Raw genomic sequence first — 24,153 nt, forward strand, 5'->3', positions numbered from 1 at the left:
TGAAAAGAACCAATCCTATAGACAAGGATACTTCTTTACTAAAGTTAAGGCAATAAACTGTCAAGTTTATGGAAAAAAGGAACCTGGTAACACAGATTGTGCTGGCACAACCCAATGTAACCGGGCACAATGTACCCTTCTTTTTAATTTTATCATTCCGCGTATAATCATAGTTAACAATATGCAAGTAGGTATTGTAGTTGATTTAGTCATAGACGTAGGAGCTGGGGGCACAGGGGGGGACATGCCCACCACTTTTCAGAAAATGAGGTTAAGTGCCTATTTGCTGCACACAGAAGGGGCTCCTTTCTCGCTTGCATGTGCCCCTATTTATGGAATGCTTTGGGCGTCTTTGGGCATAACTCTTGGTCTGGCCCACGTCCCTGCCCCCCCCCCCCCCTCCAAGGGCAGACAAGCCACGGCTTCCGTGAACCATACTACAATCTATAACAAAAATTGCGTGATTAGACATGCCAAGTAACTCCAGCTCTTTGCAGTACTGTCTATGCCTCTCTAGTTAACACAACACTGTAAACCATTTGCTACAATAAATCAGATACAACAGACGCGAAGAACTGATCATGAATAAAAAACAACAAAACACATTGATGGACAGATTGGTTTTCATAATTAGAAAACATCCAAAAATCTGCCTGAACCTGACTCTGTCAACGCTTGAATGACAATTACACTCTATTTTTATAAGAACACCAGCCTCAAAATTGGTCAAAAGTTGAGAACAAATTAAGAACAAGCTGAGGCTGAGCTTCTACAACGTTCTTTCTCAAAATCGAGGATTTTTAGCCATGTGTGGATGCTTTTTCAGTGAATATTCAAACTTGTCGGCAAATGAAAGTTGTTTCACTCACTTTGTTGCCAAATGAGGCCTGAACACCTCTCTATAGTGAAAAAGCTAGCACTTGCACTGCTTACACGCTATCAAATTAAGAACAAATTAAGAAAAATCCAGTCTCAGATTTTCGAAAAAATAAAAGAACAGTCAGCCTGAACTTAAATTTACTGGTTCTCATAAAAAGAAAGTGTATAATATTTACAACCTTGTTTGTTATATCAACATACAGAAGAATTTAAAAAAATGTTGTAAGTTCTGTAGATCAGCAAGCAAAGTTTCTAAATTGAAGTGAAATTGGGGCGACACCAATATCAATATTTATTCTCATTGAAATAAATGTTTCAATAATGCAACAGATAAAAATCAACACTTTGCGGTGCATGTGATCACCTCCCTAGAGAGCATGCAGGGAGAATGGAAACAAATGGATAAGTAAGGGGAGTTGGCCTTTAATGTAAGTTCGTTTTCTTATTCGAATACAGAGAAAGTTCTCTTCAGGGTCCTCTCAAAAATGAACTTGGCCATTCGATTCTTTGATTACAAATACAGAGATGGGAGTTGGAATTGGAGGTTGAATTAGCCCAGTTAACGAACTCCTTGGGAAATGGTTTAGAACGAAACGGTACCTTCGGACTCAAGGTTTGTAGCACGACACTGGAATACAAAATAGAGGAAGAAAATCATCCCATCGAATTCTCGTACAACTTTGGCGGAAACCCTATTGTTTACCTCCAACTTCCCTAGGAATTGTTGGTTTTGGACGCACTTCTATAGTCTTTTGGAAGAATGAACTGCTTCTTGAATGAAGCTGGCATCAACCGAGGCGATTGAAAAGGATAAGATACGAGTAACGGTGGCCGTAAAGCAGTGGACAGTTACTGATTGGTGCCAAGTATCTTTGTCAGAGAAACAACGAAAATTCTGGACTTTGTAAAACTCTAAACAAATTCTTCTCGGTTTATGCGCAGACTGTTAAATAGCATTACCTAACATCCGTTTGTGCTTACAAGCATAGGAACCTCCAAAAATGGAAGGTGTTATTACCTCCATTGCTGCAAACATTATTTAGAAGAAAACTGGACTTCTCAAGGTTAAATAAACATTAACTTAATTAAATAGCCGAATGCAAGGATTCTATGGAAACGCCATTACAGAAAACTCCCCCATCCAACAGAAAATTGAGATATTGACATGTCTAGCTGTTTTGAACTAACCTTTAAGTCAACGCACTCAGTAAATGAGTCATTTCATCTTAAATTGACATCCTACTTCCTAACTTTTCCCCAAAATAAGGACAAAAGGGAGCAACCTCTGCCGCCCTTGCCCAAGCCTAGCTGCTTAATTCGAATCTTTTGCAAAAAACATTTAACACTGAACAATTGTATGATTACACAAAGCCCCATGATCAAACTTGTTCCTTCATTGATTTCTCTCTCGCAAAACATTCTTGATATCTTCTTGAAGCTCCAAACTAATGTCATTCGAAGGCATCAGGGTCACATCTCGTATGTTCTTATTGCTTTTGACTGCAGCTAAGATCCTCCTGCCTCCGATATCCCCTATCTTGTTTCCTTCAAAATCTATTGATTTCAACGATGAATTGTCCCTTATTCCTTCACACAAAATCTCGGTTCCTTCATCAAGAAGATTGTTAAAATCAACGGATAATGTCGTGAGCGATTTATTTACTCTTATTCCTTCGGCAATCGCTTCCCATCCTGCTTTGCCAATCAAATTTCCACTTAGATTCAAATCCGTGATTTCCTCATTGTTGCTAAGCAAATGGCCTATCTTCAAGGCTCCTCCGTCACCTATCTTGCAGTCCCCAATATCCAGAGTATTAATGTTTTTATCACCAACCAATGCTTCTGCGATGTACGTGACGCCTTCATCACCAAGCTGATTGCCATGCAGCCTGTAAAATGCATAAATGGAACAATGACCAAGTTTGCACTGGCGTAAACGACATAGTAGACATATTATAAGGGAAAAACTTTCGCAGGAAGACAGTTTCACGTTTTGCGAATCCTGGCCTAAAAATCGCGAAAGTTTGATCGGCGAAAGTTCCTAAAGTAGGAAAATTGCGAAAGATTATTCTCGCTGAATTTTCCAGAGAAATTTTCGTATTAATCCTTTCGGATACTCTGATTTTATTGTTCTCGTCGTTTTGTTGGTATTAATAAACTGGAACAAAATTGAAGGAAACCTTAGTAGAATATGAAAAGTGAAAATTTATTTCCGCGAAATGTTGTGTCCAAAACATTACAACCCCAGTTTCCACCACTGGTATAACATTAGCCTAGGAATAGAAAATACTCCCTTGGACCTTAGTACCAGCGAAAAAGGTTGCAGAGCTGAAATTCGAGCTTTCGTATTAGTTTTGAGCTTTTGTGTCAATTCTAAACAGAAATTACAACAGAAAAGTATACTTTAATACTTTGTTTTGATACTGATTCTAGTTAAAACTAGAAAACTAGTTAAAATAAAAAACATTATTTTGGCATGCTAAATCCATTGATTTTGTTAGAAAAATACCATTCTTCAATGCAGTTTCCACAAATGGAGTGACAGAAATTCACAAAAGTAGTGGGACCAGGATCCAATGCGATTCCAGCCCTTCCCAAAATACCGTACAATGCGTCACGAAACAACAGTGATTCTGGCTTGCTTCAATTTGCAAAACATTTCAATTCAGGAATAATTTCAAAGTTGCAGGTATACAACAAAAGTATGCAAGGCAAATGTTTTTCTTTATCACGAAGTGTATTTTGCCATTTCATTACCCTTAGTCGAGCAGTTACAGCAGACTATTGCATTGCTGTGCAATTATTTCACTTACTTTTGCCTCAATAGTAACAAAAAACTAGAAACATAACGTAAGCAAAATATCACAGATAAAAAGTCAATAAAAGACAAAATTTGCTTACATTAGCATCTTCAGGTTCTGGTTCTCTTTGATAAGTTCAGCAAGGTGCTTTGCTCCTGCAGGGCCAACGCTGTTCAGGTTGAGATTGAGCATCTGAGGAGAGAAAGTCAAGATGATGTCATTTCTAAGATATGAAAAGCTGGAAAGGTATTCGGTTTCGCTTGTGCGTCAATAATCGATTCTGTTTTTGCGGCAGTTTTGTTTTACAAAAAGGGAGTTATGAACTAAACTTGAAATAGAAGATGGATAATACCAGCTGAACACAGAAGGACATAACAAATATATGCTTGAAGGCAATCGATTGGGCGGAACAAACAACAGATTCTTCCAGGTTCGACCCTCGTTTCATTTGGCGTTCAGAGATCAAACAACGTTTGACAGAAAAACAAAATATGTATGGAATAAAGGAATATGCAAGGGAAATGACCATTAAACCCTGTAAGGGCTGCGAGAAGAAGTCAGAATAATTTTCGGCTGGACAATCTTTAGACTCGTAGCAACTAAAGCGTTTTTTCTTTATCCTAAAAGTTAAACACAATGTAAAACATAATATAAACAAGAACAGTTCGCTGATTTCATGCGTAGATTTAACATAAAGGACAATGATATGAAAATGTCCAGTCCATGGATAGGTCCTTGTAACGCTCTGTTGCTTTGTGTTGTCTTGTTGAAAAAATAATTGCTTCAGGAAAAAAAGACTGATGCTGCAACCCCTCTCCCCTGAAAAATGTTGGCTGTAGAGTTGAATATCTTAGCTCTCTAAAAATAATTCCTTTTGTCCATAAAGAACCTCTTGACATTGTATAAAAAACATCTTTCAGAGAGAGAGACGGAGATGTAATGGAAGTTCAAAAATTAAGTGCAGTGTAATAAGACTTTTGCAAGGATTGCTCCTAAATTTTCTGCAAGTTACAAACTGTTAACTCTAAATACAAGTAGGCATTTCTGGTAGAAATTTCACCTTAAGATTTTTTGCATTCTTCACAGCTTCTTTGATCTTGCCAATGTCTTCGTCATTGAATGCTACGTTCCGCAAGGACAAGCTGTCAACGTTGTCGGAGTTCTTTGTTAAGACAGTTGAAATCTCTTCCACCTGCATGGAAATTTTTACACTGATTAAAATAAATCGAAATATACAAAAACGCTCGCTTTATCTGGTATAATAGCAGAGGAAAAATTTATTTGTATAATCTAGATCTTATTGAAAAAAGAAATGGCAATATTCAACACATCTAAGACTAGGTGCAAAGATTTGGGGTCTCATAAACCATAGTCCTCCCTTGTATTGACTATGCATAAACAAAGGAAGAGATAAAGAGAAAAGTGGCAAAAAGGAGAAAAAGCAGTTCACTCTAGATGGAAAGGGTTGTATAAGCATACGTTTGTACGGGGGGAATCAGTAACTTGAGATGATCTCTCATATGTACTGTATCTATTACTTTCTAACAGCAAGACCCGAATTTGCTCTACACAGCACTGAGTATATGTGGTAGCACAGGCTTCCATTTTAATAGATGACGCAGCAAATAGAGCTAACTGTGGCGTGGCGTTATGAACTCGAGGTGCTCACCTGATCAGGAGATAGTGCAACGCTGCTTAATTCCATGTCAGATGTACCTTCGATCAAAGGTGCAACAGGCCCTTCATGTTTTGTGTTTGGTTCTGCAGGGGCGTCATCATTTTCGCCGGTTTTTTCAATGCCATCTGGATCATTACCTTTATCCAGTCCTTCGCTATCGGAAAGTTCTTTGATCTTTTCCATTTCATTCAAAAGTTCTACAAAATTTGAAGTATTTATCAACGAAATTACTAAAGGTACTGAAACAGTAAAAGCAAGGTGTTTCCGCTACGGTACAGTGCCCCATTTCAGTTAAGAGGACGTTTCTGATGCCTCTCAAGTACAAAAAATACAGAAAATGGCATTCGCATCAAAGAAGTAAGTATCAACTTTCATCTATTCACTATAATCTATGTCCACGAATAAGCTCACTAGTGACCACTGTAACAAATAAATAATCCGTTTCACAAACCTTGCTCAACAACCTTCTCCTCCTCTTCCTGCACCTCTTCTTCCAAATTATCCTTCTTAACATCTTCTCCTTCCTCTGAAGTTGCATTCTCTGGTTCATTATGTTCTTCTTTCTCGGTTGAGCCATCTTTATCTTCCTCAAATGAGTTATCAGCCAATTCATTTTCGTTTTTAGATTTATCGTCGTCCTCGAGGCTTTGAGCAACTTCTTCTTCTCCAGCCTGCTTGCCATCTTCTTCGGTGCCTTCTTTATTCTCAACATCGCCTTCTGTATCAGCAACAGTGTCGTCTCCTTCACTTTCTTTTTCTTTCTGATCTTCTTGTTCGTCAATCTTTCCATTTTGCTCTGCTGTACCAGTGTCGTCCTTCTTCTTTTCTTCTGGTTCGCCCTCTTCCCCTGTGTTCTCTTTCTCTTCTGCCTGAACATCGCTGACACCTTTAATCTCAGAATCAGCTGAAGCTTCCTCAGTTTCTACTTCATTTGGATCAATTTTCTGTTCTTCACTTTCTTGTGGATTCTCTTCTAGATTGCCCTTTGTATCGTCAAGAGGGGCATCATTTTCTTTCTCATCAGATTCTGCAACTTTCAATGCAACATCATCTTCTGCCTTCACTTGCTCTACTTCACTGCCACTCGCATCCTCTTTAGGCCCGTCAACCTCTTCCTTGGCGGTATCATTCTCCTCTCTTTTATCGGAATCGTCAAGTGGCTTTTCACTATTTTCTTTTGCCTGGCCCTACAAAATGCAGCCTAACCTTATAGAAAAATCAATTAATAAAAATTAATAAATATAACTGAAGTATCAAGATCACCCATTCTAAATCTTTTCCCCCCTCCTTAAAACGAACCAAACAAAATTGAAGAAAATTATGGGATAACCTCTAAAGAAGAATATAATTTAAAAAAATTACCGTAGGATACTGTGAAAAAGCTCAAACAAAAGGGAAACATATAGGAAACAAGAGGCTACTGAAAATTGCCTGGTTCATATTGTTAACGAAATAACACATTAAAACTCAATGGTTGAAGATAAGAATTTGCCAACGATTCAATTGTTTATTCCAATAATTCTAAATTATTTAGGATTCAGATACTCGAGAAAATGAATTCAGTTTAAGGGTTGCCTTGCGATGAGCTCTAAGCCATGAGAAATACTGCCATGGATAAGTATGTGCTCTTGAATTGCATTTGAATGATATTAGATTATGATAATTTATTAGAATTTATTAAATTATGATAATTTATTACAAACCTTTGCCTTATATTAACACTGACCAGGTTTAGGACGTTTTACTGGTTGGAGTTTGAAATTTCCAACTTCAGTTTAGTTTAATCAAATTGGCTGCTTTATTTGCAAAAATGAAATGAAATAATTTAATGATAATATCAACGAAAAGCAAAACTTGTCTTTTATCTTGAGTCATTTTTTATGAAAGATACTGACATTAATTATCACGATAGAGTGTTACCATCGACCACAAACGAAACGTGGGACGAAAAAGATTTACTAATTAATTCGATTTATTCTTTGGTGTTTTGACCTAAGCATATGAACTGGGTTTCTTAATGGGATAACCAACCAGATACCACAAAGATATCGCATCAGAAAAATTAAACCACCTAAGTTACACTGAAAAAGAGATCCCCTACTTATTACTCGGCAAAGTACAGTACAACTGACAATGTGAAAAATTTTTTGGCGGTACAGAATTTGAAAATGGCTTTGAAAAAAGCAAACATTTTACAACATACTAAAAGCTTTTTCGTCTGACACTCCTCAGAGCGTCATATTCTGATGTTTTATGCTATGAGGAGTGTCAGACGAAAAAGCTTTTAGTATGTTGTAAAATGTTTGCTTTTTTCAAGGCCATTTTCAAAAACTGACAATAGAAGTATTAAACAAAACATAGCTCATTGCGAACTTTAAAATTAACATGCATAGAGGGGGTACTCCCATGCAGAGAGGGGGTCCTCATTTAAGGGGGATTTTCACTTAAGGTAGAGCATCTATCAACTTCTGTTTTTTAGGCGTCATCAGTTTTTCCACCAGTCTCCAATTAGCTTCTAGATGGACCAGAGGCAAGCATGGATGCTATGCTTAAAAAATAATCTTTTGACGAGCCTCTGGTAAACTGTGTTGCATAAATTATCAGTATTTCGAACTTCTACAATAGTTTTTAAATTCATCAAGACCTACTAGGGATATAGATGTGGCGATCACATCTTCGACTTCAGGACTTTCCCAACACTTCATTTCCGGTGAACTAATATTAAATTTGTTGGATGCTGCTCTCTTCGCGGTTCATATGCATGAAGTTACAAAGTGCCAGGGACTCCGTTCAGATCCTACTCTTCTATAGAATCCTTTGTGTTTTTCCTTTTGCGTTTATATGGCAAACAAGCCAGCCCAGTTAAGTGAGATGCCACTGCATGAGAGGTGGGATCTCAATGAGGCTGGATGAATTTTTTTCCATATAAACGCTGGAAGGTGTGATGAGGCTGGAAGATTGGATGAAACGTTCATATAAACGTGATCAAATTTCGTCCCACTTGTCAGCACACAGGCTGCAAGGTGGGATAGAATCTGCATGTAAACATTAGATGATTTCATCCCACCTGCCAGATTATGGGCTGAGAGGTGGGAAAAATTATCTCATATAAACAGGCCCTAAATCAAACCCTAAATGGATTTCTCTTTGAGTATAAACTTAATGAATTGTCCACATGAATTGAGTGAAATGAAAGACAGCTTTGACGAAAACACCTGAATGTAGTATTAATGATCATTGATAACAAAACTGGGATCCTGAGGAAGCTGACATTGAATAACTGCTAAAATATCTAGTTTCTGTTGTTTAAACATTACTCGTGCAATTTCATTGTTAAAAATTTTATCAGCGCATGCGCCTGTATCTGGATAGTTTTTCCGCATCATGAAAAATGATAAAATCGTGAATTACTCTTTATAACTGCATGCGCTTTTAAGCGGGGTAATTGGAATAGAGTTGAACAGAAAAAAGAAGTCAAGGATTTCAACTGCAGAGATTTAAATCAAGTCTTTAAATCCCTTTGTCACTGTTAAAGATTTAAAATAGATTACATTACAATTCAACTATCATTCATGTATTGAATTTTTTACTTAAATTTAATCTATAGTATTTAATCTGTAATTAAATTTATAAGTTTGAGAATGACTACATTAAGAAAATTCGTTTAAGAGCTCTTTGAGCCTAAATTAGGAACACTTGCATTACTTTTTAAGAACACAATGAGTTTATCAATTTCGGTTACATGAACTATCATTTTTAACACATTATCATCTACAGACTAAAGTAAAACCAAATTATGATAATTTAGAAGTAAAATAAACTTTACTTTCAATTTGTTTAAGATTTTATGCAAAATTAATTACAACAATAATTATCGGTTATCAGGGTTTTAAAATTCAAAAGAACTCTAAGAATCGCTATTTAAACTCAGGATGGTGTTTTTATCGAGTTTAAATTAAGTTTATAAATGTTGTCTAGCCATAACAGATCATTTTTTGGATTCATTTTCTGTGTGTGCAGCTCAATACACCTTTGCAAGCAAGAATAAGCAAGGTAGAAGGTGAAGTTATCTTTAACAAAATAAGTCTCACACACACTAATATTAGGTGATTTTTTGGCTACCTTCTTTTTATTTTTGATCAATATTTGATATTTTAGATTTTATAGAGTGCCGGATGATAAGTAATATAGAAATATGTGTAAGATTTCAACTTTTTGAAAGATTTTTTAAATTAGTTTTTAATAGCTAAGTGGAATTACAGACTTTCAAGCTCTCTAATAATTAATTATAGTATCACGTGATAATCCTCTGATGATTGACAGTGTACATCTAAAACTGGTTAACTGAGCTATGTAATAACGTCAAACAAGCCTTCGTTTCAAAATAGTAAGATTGTAGCGGAAATATTCCTTAGATGATCACTGTCTTGACTTGCGGCTTAACAAAACTCGTTCTACATATTGCATAAACTTGCAAATCAGGCCAGTAAAATTAAGAATCTTTACTAACAAAAAACCTTTTGCTGATGGTAAGATCTGTCGATTTAAGCTGGCGAACATTTGAAACAGTATATATTTGATTTTTTATCATCGAAAGGGTCCTGATTTCGTATGAGACACGCATCATCATCATACAAGCCGTTAATGAAATCTTGTCATCATTCAATTCTATGTAGATAGTGTGCCTTTTGTATCTTCAGAAAATGCTTACCCTGTCGTCTTCTTCTTTTTCAGAATGAGATGAATCTTCACTGGAACTGGAGTCCTCTTTCTTCTCATCCTCGGATGAAGAAGATTCTGTGTCACTTTTGAGGCTTTCAGTCTTCTCATCTTCTGAATCAGTATTATTTTTATCTCCAGCAACCTCTTCACCTGGCTCTTTAGCAACTTCAATTTGAACCTGGACTCCGTCGTCTTCTTCAGCAGTTAATGTTGCTTCTTTCACTTCAGATGATGTGCCATGTTTTAAATCATCTTCATCCTCAACTCCAGGAGATGCAATATTTTCTCTTCCACTCCCGTCTTCTACTTCAGATGATGTGTCAGGCTTTATAGAATCTTCTGCCACAACTTCAGAAGATGTGCTGTTTTTTCTTGCATCTTCCTCTTCTACTTCAGATGACGTGTCACCTTTTCTTTCATCTTCTTCCCCTACTTTAGATAACGTGCCAGCTATTTTTAGATCTTCCTCCTCCACTCCAGATGATGTGTCGTCTTTTTTTTTATCTTCTTCCTCTACATCCGATGAAGTGCCACCTTTTCTTTGACCTTCTCCCTCGATTTCAGATGACGTGTCATCTTTTCTTGCACTCTCTTCCTCAATATTAGGCGTTGATTCTTCTTCAATCTTCGGTTTGTTTTCTTCTTCAACATCAGAAGCAACTGAAACTTCTTTGGTGTGTTCACCATCAGCATAACTTTTTGCTTCATCTTTCACTGTTTCATCTTCAATTTCAGAAGCAGTTTCGTCTTTCGTTTCTTCATCGACATCTTCCTTCATTGTCTCTTCAGCAACGTCATCTTCTTTAGCTGAATCGCTGTGAACATTTTCCTCTTCTTTTTCATCACCATTCTCTTTCTGCTCATTTTTCTTATCTTTCTCTCGGCCATCTTCTTCTTCTTCAATTTCACTTTCACTATCAGAGCTACTAGATTCTGAATCCGAGTGAGAATGATTACTTTTTTTATCTTCTTCAATCTCTCCAAGTTTTTCATCATCACCGGTTTGCTCCTTATCAGTCTCTGTTTCGTTCTCAACCTCGAATTCATCATCATCGTATTCATTAGGCTTTTCTTTATCGTTTTCCTCACCATCTTTGTTATCATTTTGTTCTTCTTTTCCATCTTCTTCTCCTTCTTTTTCATCATTTTCGTCTTTTTCTTCCACCTTTCCTTGTTCTTCTGCGTACGATGCAAGATCTTCGCCGGTTTGAGTAGATATATCATTCTTCGTTGCAGATTCTGGAGCCAAAAAAAGGCGTGATCAATGACAAATAAATAAAGATCAACTAAAAAAGGATCATTAAAAGGAATGGGCACATTTTTAAAACCATACCTAAATTTAAAACAGGTACCTTGTAGCCATTTTCTACTCATTGGCACAACATATTATTTTGCTGAAGGATAACGAATGATCTCAATGGTTCGATTTTGGAGCTCAGTACAAGCAACAATTATCATCAAAATTACCTTCGTGGCCATTATACAGTATTAAGAAAGACAAAAAACTGATACATTGAAGCAAAAGTCGTAGGTAATTTACAATCATTGGCAATAAAAAGTTATGGTATTACACAACTTCAGCTGGTTCTCAAATGATAAGACACAATCAAAAACTGATATACATTTAAAAGCTGAAAATGCAACCTTACTCCTAAAGTAGAACTGATGTTTGTGTTTACTGCTTCCATATCGGTAGCAGCAAAATCGATACAATGTACTTTTTAGACTAACCTGGATCGACAGGGTTCGGTGCTCAATAAAATATCAACACATTGGTAACCAATAAGTTCAAAACAAACAGTTATTATACTCATATTAGTTACCTGGCCTTTCAACGGGTTCTTCTTCATCCTTATCTTCCTCTTTTGGAGCATCTTCTTTACTCTCTTCAGTATCATCCGGCTCTTTAACTTTAATATCCACTACCATAGGAGGACTGGAAGTGACGTCATCAGCTGCTGGCTCGCTCTGATAAGCAAAAAACATAAAAATAGGTTTTATCAAGAAAACAATAAAACAGCATATTGCGTTAATTAATTTGAAGAGATTCAAAAGGTTAAATATTTTTCAGCTACTTCCTCTTGGGGTCAGATGAAAAATTCTACTGCTTAAGAAGTTTCAAAGACTTTAAAAGAAAAGGAAGCCAGACGCGTAAGTTGGAAATGACACGATCTTTACAAAAGATCGCATAGAGGAAAAGTTGGTAATACCCGGCATATTGTAATGCTGTCCAGCAGGAAAGAATCTTCATTTGACTGGGCTAATATGCAACTACAATCCTTGCCAAAAATAACTGGAACGCCTTCCCACTGCAGCATGCAAATAAAGCAAGTCTAAAACTACCTTACCAAAATATCACTGCCGCTTCAAAAATTTCGACCCCCTCCCCCCGTACAATGTTGATATATTTCTCAATACTTTCATACAACTTTCAGTGAAGAAATTTTACTTTCAGGATTAAAACAGCCCAATTGAACAATATTGTAATGGAGGGTAGGGGGGGGGGGGGATTTTTCAAAAAAAGGTTCAGCTTTGCGCAAGTATTCGAACAATTTTGGCAAGGATTGTAGGTTAGTGTAAATACAAGGGGTTACTTTGTATTGGTATCTTTAAAGAAAAAGAAGCCTATTTCATCAGAAATATGATTCACAGGCGGCAGAAAGAGCACGAAGCCGGTTGTGATAAGGCTGACAAAGTTTTCTTTCAGGTGACACTTCTCCATTTATTGGGAAATGCGGCAAAATAGCAATTTTTTTTACCTCTTTCTTTGAAGACGATGATCTTTTTCTCGAAGATTTCTTCCCTGAATGGGCTTCTTGTGCAACGGAGAACGCAACTTGACATCTGCAAAATATACATATCTTCATGCAAGGTGGAGAAAATATTAAAATTTTCAAAAATTATCATGTGTTCAGGACAATCAAAACATAATATCAGAAACATAAGTTCAAAGGAGAGAAATTCAATTTCATGATTGGTAAGAATATGCAGTGGAAATACTATGAAGGTGCCGTCATTACAAAATCCAGTAGTTCTAGAACCAGGCCTAATTTGAGTGGTTTTATAGAGAAAATCCAGTTCTTTTTCAATGTGCAAATTATGCGCACTAAGAAGCAGTTTAGCAAAGTGACTTCTTGCAGAATAATCGACAGAAGATCAAGATATGGCTCGAACTTAAAGTTTGTTTCAAATAAAGCAAAAAATCTTTCAAGAAAATATGTTACTAATTCATGACGTCACTCACTTGTAGCACGGGGCTGCTCCAGTAGTGCCAACAAAGACGAATTTGGCATTCTTGCCACCAAGTTTGCATCCAGGCTTATGCTTATACTCACAACAGCTGCTAACGCGAATGTCCTGGACACCATCAATATAAATCGTCAAACCGAATGGAGCACCTCGATGCCGTCGTGATATGAACGTAAACGAGGCTGAAGAATATGACGTCATGCTTTAGGCAATACGAAGGAAAATAAACGAGACAGTCCAATAATAATAGGCCTTAAAAGATGGTTGGTATAATTGTAGGGAATCGAAGACGGTACTGCCAATTAGCAATAAGATGGTTTGGTCGAATAAGATGACCTATGTCGGCAATTTGCATATTGTGAACGATCAAAAAATTTATCAGTGTCATGAACAAATTTACAAGTGCTTGAATACACATAAGTACTAGTTTCCAAGCATATTTTCCAAACATGTCTCATTTTGGCCCACATTAACTTATGTTAGTTATTCTTTTATTTTAGATGTATGGCTCTTGGTAAACCAGCATTGCTGAATGGGCTACCATGCTTGAATGAATGAATGAATGAATGAATGAATGAATGAATGAATGAATGAATGAATGAATGAATGAATGAATGAATGAATGAACCAAAGAATGAATGAATGAATGGATGAACGAATGAATGAATGAATGAATGAATGAACTAGAGAATGAATGAATGGATGAACGAATGAATGAGTAGATGAATGAGTGAATGATTGAATAAAAACATAATTGCAAACTATTAATACACATTTATTGAAAGTTTAAAAATCCATCATATCAATACACAGATGATGTATAATTTTGAAAAGTACTAACTTGTCGGAGGAAGCAATTCCCTGAAGACGCACAGAGTGCTGCCTCCACAATGTTGCTGCAGGACAGTGACTTCATGCAGCTTGTGATTTGAAAACATGTCGTTTGTCAAGTGAAGTTGTGGTCCAACAAACTTAATAGTAACTTCAGCTAGTGATTGAAGCTAAATGAAAATAGAGGGGAATTTCAGTATAATTAGCAAAATTGACTCAACCAGGTTTCCTTGAAACAGCGGTTTACAATTGGTAAACTTTTCAGGGTGCAATAACTTTTTTGAAATCTGCTGCCCTATTTTAAACTTGCCCCAACTACAATGTCGCAAATCGGTGTCGAAATGTGCTTAGCTAAACATCGACATAATCAAATTTCATTCCACCAAACGTTGCATGGAAACGGTAGACCAAATTCCGGTTCATAGTGACAAAGGGCCTAAGCCGATCAATTCCAAAACAAAATTACGAGGAGAAGAGGCTTGGAAACGGTGGTTCATAGAAAATAAATGTCACGCACCATTTCACAGAGTTGTCACAATAGAGCAGCCTCGGTCTCCCCTAAATGAAACCTCTTTTTGACTTATTACAGAAAGCAAAAAATGTTACTGCAGAACAAACAAAAGTGCACAGTAAACGAAAACATCTATTACTTGGCTGCAGCTTATAACATGTAGAAATCAGGGCATCAGAGGTACTTTACCTGAACTTTGTGTGCAATTGCAGTATCTGTTCTTGCCAAAATCAGCCCCTGAAGAAATCAAGAAAGCCCGGTCAATAGCGTCCAATGGCTTTAAACAAAAGAAATATTATTGTAAAATAGGTTTGGTTACTTAAGATTTAAAATTTAGAGTCAAGTGAAAAAACTATTTGGTATGAAAATTACATAGTTGCTTGTTAAAAACAGAGAAAGAATAAAAACAAAAGATCATACTGTTTTCAGCAATAATATTACTAAAAAGGCTGTTTCTTTCATATTAGCAAACTCTGTTTATTAGCAAAAATCATGAATTCAAAATAGATATTGGAATAATTTATAAAGAGCAGAAGTTAAATGAAAAAGGTAGATGAAATCAAATGAAATCGAAACAATGAAAACCATACCCTGGGGACCTTTCTTCTTGATTCTTTCTTTTTCCGAGGTGGATGAGGGTGGGTATGGCGCCGTTGGTACGGAGTGTTATCATCGTCAACAATTCTAGCTGCCCGACCTTCAGGAGGAGCACTCTGCGAAAACACATCAAACGATGACGAGTTTCTGACGTCGTCACTCGTGATGAGGGTAATTTAGCGATAAATAATGTTTTAATGTTAATACTTTAACGAGTTGCTTTAAAATATTGGTTTTATAACAGTAATATAAAATACATCATCTGTTCCCCAGCGTTCTTTTCTTTTCAAAAAAAATCTGCATGGAGTGAGGCACTTGAGACTAAATCAAATTTAAATAAAATTTAACAGAAAATTGTGATCCGCTTGAGAGTTGAAAACTCGTTGGTAGGAACAAAACAAACAATAAACACATTTCGTCCTGGCTGACAAGAAATTAAAACAGGACACCAGTTACCTATTTCGGGACTTAAAGTTCATCAAAAGCTGTCAATCAACAATTGGCCAATCAGTTAATGTGATACATCTAACACGCTTATTGATTGGTTGATATTGATTGACAGGTTGCTTAAGCAATTTTATATCTGTTGATTGCCTTTTATAATCAGAGTAACCATGGCGAGCTAAAAGTTTGGAAACAAAAAATTGAGAGCTATTTTTCCATTTTAGAGCTGCTTTTGCATTAGCAAAACTTTTTGGATGCCATAATAGAATTTGAGGCATTTTATTGACTTGATTAACATTTAAAAACTAAAACGTAGCTAGGGAAATCAATAACAGGAAAAGTAGTGAAAATATACGAATCTTTTTTGATGTAATGGCGATAAAGAAACCCTTTTCAGCCTATTTTAATTGTTATCGGTTTGAAAATTACATCTCTTTAAACGATTCAAACTATAAGAAAGTAAATTTTATTTGCACACAAAGGTTAATGACTCTTAATTTTATTTCAGTACTGGTATACAGCCGGTGTATTACAATTAGATGAGCAAAGTGAAGACATGACAATTTCCTTATCGCAGACAAAGATCGTGAATAGAAACTATATCTGGCTGCCTTGATCAAAAAGTTACAATCTAAAACAAACCTTAGCAAACAGCCTCCGTTTCTGATTATCGAACTCTATATCAGGGAGAGCCTCCTTTTCATACGAGTCTTCCGTAGTAGAATAACTGCTGTCACTTTCCCTTCTTCTACGTTCAGCTGACCCTGGATGACTGCGAGGTCTGGCACCAGTTTGAGGTCGCGGAAGTAATAACGGAATTATATCTTCATCTCCTTTTCTTGATGTTTCATTCTATGACAAACAAAAACAAACAAGATTTCAAATTACAAATAGAATACATAGTTATTTAGCTAAGGCGTTTATCAGCAACTGTACTGAGAACAAACAATTTGATTCAAAATAGAACCATACCAGGCAGCAAAATTAAAAATGATTTTGCATAATATACCACGTTTTTTGAACATTAAACAATAAAGCAAAAACCGAAGAAATATTGTTAATTGATGATAAGTTGCATGAAAAGTGATCCTATGAAACGAAAAAAGTGTTACAAATGATTAATGAACCTTAAAAACTCCGTATCAACTTGCTATAGTAAAGTCTTCCAAGAACTGTTTTAAAAAATCATAGTCTTGGGAAATTCTTTTAAAAAGAGCGTTTGTTAAAACAAGACGATATTGGTCTCAAGAAAAATCTCCAAAGACGACCTACACACACACATATATGACCTAACAATTTCCGATATGAAAAATTCAAAGTATAAAGAACAGAAGCATAATGATTATACCTTTACTCTCTTGACCAGCTCTACTTTGTACAGTTCGTCGAGTTTTTTTCTTACTTCGTATTGCCTCATTCTCTTTAAATCAAAGATACATACATATGAAAAACGCCACTAACGTAACATAGGCCCCCTTCTAAAAGACTATCTTTCCATGACTTCTTAACACCCCTACCCTGACCCCTACTTTCCAAAACTCAATCCCATCAAAGCCCAAATATAGCATGTCATCACTCCAGTAGTTGGATAAAAGTTTTGTTTAAATGCTAATTGCTGCAGGAAAAGATTTTTTTAATCTTAGGCAAATTTAACAAACAGAATTTCAGCGGAGAAAGACGAAAGCTTGATCGACGACTGGATTCTTTGAGTGTATTATTGGATAAGTTGTAATGCGCTTGGGTTGCTGGCGAGTATCGATTTTATTCAGGAATATTATGTTGATAATATTTTTAATTGTTTTTTACAAGTTATCAAGCTGCCAAACGATACATCCACCTGCTCATATTAGGCAAGTTTCACCTGCCTTTTCTTGGATAAGAGAAATTACTTAAGAAAAGCTAAGAAAGTGATCAAAAAGATAGATATGCAAAACTTATTGCGACATTTGGAGGAAATGCAAAGAATATAACTGTGAAGAAACATCACGAAATTATCATAAGAATCCGTTATAAGAATATCGAGTTATCTATTGCGTTAAACGAAATCAGTGTACCTCAAGGTCCAGTGCTTTGTGTACAATCGCTGTTGCTAGGAGATCCCTGACGTGACTTTTATGCTCCTTCTTCGCCATCTTCAGTCTATAGGCATTGTTATCAACAATCTCTCCATTCTTCTTAATCTGATTTAAAAAACATTATCAACGGTAAAATATAAGGCAAAACTAAATCATAAAATACACGGCACTCCAGCAAGAAGCAACGCCTGAATCAGGCTCTGCTCTAAAAACACTTAAGGCCTAAATTCCAAATGGTTACAGACACCTGCAAGTGACATTGACAGCAACATGAAGGTCAACACCATGTTCATACTCTGATAATGCAAAGTAAAATAGTGTGAATGAGAAAAGGCCCAGTGTGAATAATAGTGTGAGTGATACTGTAGTTAATTCATACAGTGGGTTAGCTTTAAGAGATGGCTAGAGACGCAAGGCCCGCGTTTTTATAAACGTGAGGTAATTTGCAACTTGCTTCAGTTTTCTTCTTTTTTTGTTTATCAAGGCATATTCAACAATAACACGGTCAAAGCAATTTATTCATAATGATGATTAAATTTAATTTAATCAGATTTAATTTCACGTGGGGCTTTTGAGCTTCAATTAATTCGCTTGAGATTGCTGTTATTACTTATTCGTTATGGTCCCCTGTGCCACGTTCCCTCGCGTTTTTCTTGTAGCGGCTCTACTAGTTTTATGGGCAATGCCTATAGCAGTTTTTATGAGGGAGTCTTTCGGCCTCCTGGGAATTTGATTTGTAAAACTAGGGTTAGATGTGTGTCTCGTAGCGTTTTTCCATTCCCTAGGTTAATCTAGGGGCATTTAAGGTTTTGGCATAGCGTGGGCCTCACCCTTGCTTGGTGAAGCCACAATACAAGTAGGGTGTTTTATTTTCCCAACCCTCCCTCCCTCATTTTGTTTCTTTATGCAAAATGCCTTTTCAGTATAGCTTTGCGTGTTGAGTTTCTTTTATGGCATCGTTAAAACCTGTCATACCTTTAGGCATCTTTTATGCTATTTAGCGTTTTCTTTGCTATTAGGTAGGACTGGTGCATCGGCTATTAGTGGGGAAAAGAGGCTTTCCTTTCCATTCCCTCTCCTTTATCAATCACATTTGGGGGTTATTGTGTAACTTCCCTTAGTAACACTTTTATGGTAGGTTGAGCGATTTGCGCCGATGCACCAACGGCCTAACTCGCTCTTGATTATGTGGGAACGTAGCCTCATGACTGACCTTCTGATGTCTATGTCAGTTTTTCTGAGGGCGCACTGGTATTTCATTCCCGAGAAAGTAAATTAAAGACACATAAAGCAAAGTTGAAAAGAAGTAACAGCAATAGAAAGCTATCCATATTTATAGTTAATTTTTATTATATTCTACTATTAACGGAAGATGACTCTAGCTAGAGTCGAAACGTCTTAATTAATAACCGATGATGTCTCAATTAATAACAAAATATTTCTTACTGATTATGCCGCCTTACTGATTATCAAATTTGGATTGAAGGGCCCTGAAGCTGGTAATTTCTAATTTTCTAATTTTGATTAAAGGTGATTGCAATGATTTATGTCGAAACATAAAGATGTTTTTTTTCGCCGTGCTGGCTATTATATTATATTCGCTATTATGACGTACAAACATTGCAATCAATTCGAGCATAACCCAAAAAACATGACGGTCACCAAGCAGTGTTTAACTTAAATCCGACATTGTTATCAATTTTTCCCGAGGCGAATTTCCGAGCTCAGGTCAAGGGCATTATCTGAAAGAAGGATAAAGAAATCTGTGGATTCTACTCTTGAGCAGTCGAAGTCACTTAATAATGATAAATTAAAGTTTAACAAAAAGCAGAATAAATTTTGGAAAATACGAAATTTTTCTATCTGCCTATCATGAATTAACTATGCAACATGTTAATTATTTAAGCATCTAGCGTTCCTTTTTGCGAATATAGAGATCAACGCTGTGGCAACGGAAATTCGTAAGCAGTGATCTTTGTCTTGTATTAGAGCCATTCTGTCTCTGAGGCTTATTAAACCATAGTTAACTGTGACAACGTACGTCATATAAAAACTTAAAGAGGTCAAAAAAAGGATTGCCAACGCAAACAACTGAGTGATCAATTACTATTAGAAGAACTGGTAGCTTGAACTGTTTGACATGGCTAAAAAGTACTCAAATAGAACTATATTTAACATAATTCGAGCAAAACAAGGTTTGAAAAGCCTCTTTGCTGGTGCCAGCTCACTCTACAGTTCCTTATGGGCTGCAGTTGAAAATTTTTGTTGCGAGTCTGTTTTAAAGAAACAACTCTAAAACAGCAGAGGCCAAAATAACATTTCAAAATTTGACCTGAATTAGGTCATATTTGAATTTATTCATTGAATCACTTTCTTATTTGGGTCACTAAGATCAACATAACTTACAAAGATAAACACGAAGATAATTGAATCAATCACTATATATCTTTCTCCTATAGTTTGTGTTATAATTTTAGATTAACTTTACTATCAATTATATATGACAGTGATGGTGATAATTATTATAATGCTCATTTTTCGTGATAAAAACAAATCTAAAATTGCTCACCAAACCAGACTTCACAAGGTGTTTTTTCATTTTTGTATTCCCAAAGTAGCCAGCCAGATGCTTATCTTGCAAGCTGTTGTATTTGGCTAAGGGTCTGAAGAAAAAAGTAATGACATTCTGTGAATTTCAATACAGAAAAGAAGCAGTTCCCTTCATTCTATTTAAAATGAGATAAAGTTGTAAAAAATAGTTGAGAGAATCAAAAATGGACCTATACACAGATTTTTAGAATTCAATTCTAAAAACCTGTGTGTATAGGTCAATTTTCGATTAAATAGCTTTTAATAGAACTTAAAAGCCAGAAATTGGGATAATTCTTAGAAGATGTTAAAAGTCTAGGTATGAGAAATGAAGCCTTGATGCATATCAACTTTTTGCTAAAATCTCTCAGCAGAAAAGGTCCATCTAATTAATATTTATTAACAATAACAATTAATGATTTCTTCATTTAACGATAATTTTTATAAAAGTTACTGACTTTTATTGCCACTTAAGTTCTGTTGAAATAAAATTGTTACTGTTAATACCAAAAGTTTAAAGCTGAATGAAAACGGAAGAAACAAACAATGTGATCAAACTGAATTCATTATACATATACAATGGAAAATATACAGTAGTCTGATTCAGAATAGCAACTTAGAAGCATCAAGTAGCATATAATAGAAACTATTTAAAGCAAATTATTTGATTAGAGCTAGCTGTCTCCATACATGTCTATGAATGCTAGAATAATGGTTTTGCTGAATAAACTAGTCATAAATGAATCAATATTTTATTGACACATCAGCCAGATAGATTTGTCTTATGTTTTTTATTGGTTTGCTTAGTTTCGGGAAATTACCTTAGAAAAACAAAAGCAATTTATTCTCCTTCTCTGAAAAAGGGGAGGATTTTTAAGAAACGATAATTCCTCTTCACAGTGATTTTGAGAATTGGTTTTGCAAAACAAAAAAATGCAGTTTTCTTTTTGAAAAGGAAATTCTCACTTTGCAGTTTCAATACTTAACTTTTCTAAATTTTGCAAACTTTGCAGTTTCAATACTCAAGTTCGGTGACTATACATAGCATATTCCTAATGCATAATGAAAACTTTGACACTGATGATATACAGCTGTGTTTAAGAAAACTCTGTTTTGACAAAAAACTCTGAGAAGACAAACAGCATGTTTGAGAACCTGCTGGAAATACTTAAAGTTCTAAGTAAAAACTTTGGAAAATGAAGAAATGATCATCAACATCTGTGTATGTTTGATCAGATATATCTTTGTTGTCTTTGGTGCTGTACACATAAGTTGAGTGATGAAACACATTGGAAATGCATTGAAAAAAAATTAATTTTTGATCTGATCCATAATCAATCAATTATTAAGGCTAAATTAAAGGGAGGGCTAGTTTGAGAAGGAGCACTTAGCTACAAATATTTGATACATGTATTCAGATAGAGGGCTATCAGCCAAATTGGTTTTATTCACAGAAAAATGGTCATTCATTTGTAGATCATTCTTTCAGGGGCATTGCCAAAAGGAGGCTGCGGGGAGTGAGAGAAGGGGTGAGGTACCCCCCAAAACTTTGTCCGTTGGTACATTTTGTCCGTTGACAAGATTTTGTCAGGCAAAAGAAGCAATTTTTGTACTCTTCCTGTCACTTTTTTGCAACAATTGTAATGTATTTGACATTTCTATACTAGTTGAACTTTCAAAGTATGGCACTATAGTATGAACTTTGAAACAAACACATGTAAAAGCATCATATAAGAGTATTTGAACACACCCTTTTTGTCGGCAAAAACCACTCCTTTAGCCGTCCAAAAATCTTTTTGGCATCGCCCCTGCATTCTTTTCATTGGTGATAAACAGGGAAAGGTCTGAACACAGAAAAACAGATCTATATCCTTTTGAAACAGATCTTACCTTTTTTAATAGCAGTCTGTGTGATTTTGTGAAAGTTGATGTTATGTGTTAAAAATTTATAGTCTTTTATTGATTTCAAAAGGGAAAAGTTTATGTGGAGACTATGCAAGACAATGAATTGACAAGACTATGCAGACCTATCTCATAACCATATCAAAATCAGAAATAAAGGTAACAAATGTGTGTTTTTAAACTGAGTTCTGTAAATTTTAAATCCCAACTGCAAATTACCTTGCTAATGTGTTTTTAGTTTGCAAATTACCATGACTGTATCTTATTTGGTCAACAACAAGATTTTGTTGTTTTATATTTTTGGCTCTCATCAGAACATTTTAGCTGATAATTTTGGGTTTTTCGATTTATTCTTGGATACTTAAAGTTGAATTTCAATAGATTGAACTTTCAAAGTTTGTGTGTCTCCCCTGGGCGGTCCATCAACTATAGTGGAGAGTTAGGGCGACAACCGCGGAGACCAGACATACAGTCTGGCTAGTTTGACTAATTCTAATAACAACCATAATCCTTTTTTCTAGCCCTCGACCTTTTCGTCATACCAGTTGCGCATTTCTTGAATCCATTGAGATTCGACGTTGCATCTGCTTTCAGATTCCAGAAGAACGACAAACAAAAAAGATGAAAAATAATGTTTCATCATTTCTGAATAAGTCGATGATATCGATAATAAAATAAAGTTTATTTATCAAACAATTCGCAGATTTTACAAGACTATCCTTTGCATGAATCAATTTGTAAGTTTTATTTCGAACTGCTAATAAGAAATGCAAACGCTTCCGCTTGTTCTGTCATTTTATTTCGCACTTTGTAACCTTTTTAAAACTAAAAGATGTAACAATTCAAATGGGCAAAATTAAGAGAAAAAAATACGAATCATACCCTGGATCCAAATGACTCATATTTCAGTCTGTAAAAAGGCAATCCAAAACGATGTTTTATCGCTTTTCGCAAATCCTGGGCAACCAGGCGACACAAGAAAATGTTTAAAGCTCAAATAATTAAACTCCTTTTGAACCCGCTAAAGGCAAATCTGACTGCACGGTTCCACATGGTATTGTCAAAAATTCTTCACAGTTGTGGCCTTGTAGCTTACTTAAACAGTAAAATAACTCATTAGAGGTAACGTAAGAAAACTTAATGCAAGGAGTTGTAGTTTCAGCTGGTGTGTTGTGAACATTTATGTGCCTAGTCTCGTTTGCGATGTCTCCATGAGTTATGAAGCGTTACCATGACAGTTAACACCATAACAATGCGTGATTACGCGCGGGATTTCGCGGGATGCATCAGGTCATTGATTTTTTATAATCCCCATTAACCAAAAATCTGCGATTTGAATGCGCAATTATTAAATTATTTTTCAACTATACGCCAAATAAGCATAACCCTCTATCTTAATATAAATTTTCGGAGAGACCAGAAAACAAGGCAGTAACACTGGCACGGCCGACGAAAAAATTGACCAGGACTTATTCACCATCATAAATTAGCACTGCTTTTCAATATTCTATTCCAATTATATTCTTATCGTCATTTTGGTTTGTTTCTGCTTATTACCTTTACATCACACATTGCATGATTCACAGAATCGAGTGGACAGCCTATCCTGTATCTCTTCCTTCTGACATATCTTATTTTCGTTGCTTTAATGGAAAACTATAAAGTCTTATTTATTGACTGGAGCAACGATAAACACCCTACTGGATTCGTAATTACCGATTTTAACAATTATTTCCTAAGTAATTATTTCCTAACAACTAAGTAATGTGCAGGAGCCTTTTTGCTACAATAAAAAACTGTAAATATACATTTATGTTTCTTTTTCACAATACACATAAGTCCAAAATTTCTTTAATCTTTGAATCTTCTTCATAT

At 35.6% G+C, this 24,153-nt stretch overlaps 1 protein-coding gene across 1 annotated transcript; it reads right to left on the reverse strand.

The window, feature by feature from the left end:
* Window positions 1-1,006: 1,006 nt before the first annotated feature.
* Window positions 1,007-23,500, reverse strand: LOC135690021 (uncharacterized). The gene is made up of 17 exons (XM_065207426.2): window positions 23,161-23,500; window positions 20,357-20,450; window positions 17,767-17,892; window positions 17,061-17,132; window positions 16,355-16,564; window positions 15,262-15,384; window positions 14,861-14,908; window positions 14,171-14,330; window positions 13,325-13,511; window positions 12,840-12,924; window positions 11,904-12,048; window positions 10,070-11,319; window positions 5,810-6,545; window positions 5,350-5,555; window positions 4,741-4,872; window positions 3,781-3,872; window positions 1,007-2,768 (listed from the first exon to the last, which is right to left on the reverse strand). Exons 1-17 carry the CDS (start codon window positions 23,178-23,180, stop codon window positions 2,273-2,275), a joined length of 4,182 nt encoding a protein of 1,393 aa, XP_065063498.2. The 5' UTR covers window positions 23,181-23,500; the 3' UTR covers window positions 1,007-2,272.
* Window positions 23,501-24,153: the final 653 nt, after the last annotated feature.

Source organism: Rhopilema esculentum, chromosome 5 (assembly GCF_057945365.1).
Source record: "Rhopilema esculentum isolate cy_ngs chromosome 5, ASM5794536v1, whole genome shotgun sequence".
Lineage (NCBI taxonomy): Eukaryota > Metazoa > Cnidaria > Scyphozoa > Rhizostomeae > Rhizostomatidae > Rhopilema > Rhopilema esculentum.

Coding starts and splice junctions, on each gene's coding strand:
- LOC135690021 (XM_065207426.2), bottom strand. CDS start 23,180: ATGAGTCATTTGGATCCAGG. Junction 15,385..16,354: donor AACGGAGGCTGTTTGCTAAG/GTTTGTTTTAGA, acceptor GTGTTTTCGCAG/AGTGCTCCTCCTGAAGGTCG. Junction 14,909..15,261: donor CAAGAAGAAAGGTCCCCAGG/GTATGGTTTTCA, acceptor TGATTTCTTCAG/GGGCTGATTTTGGCAAGAAC.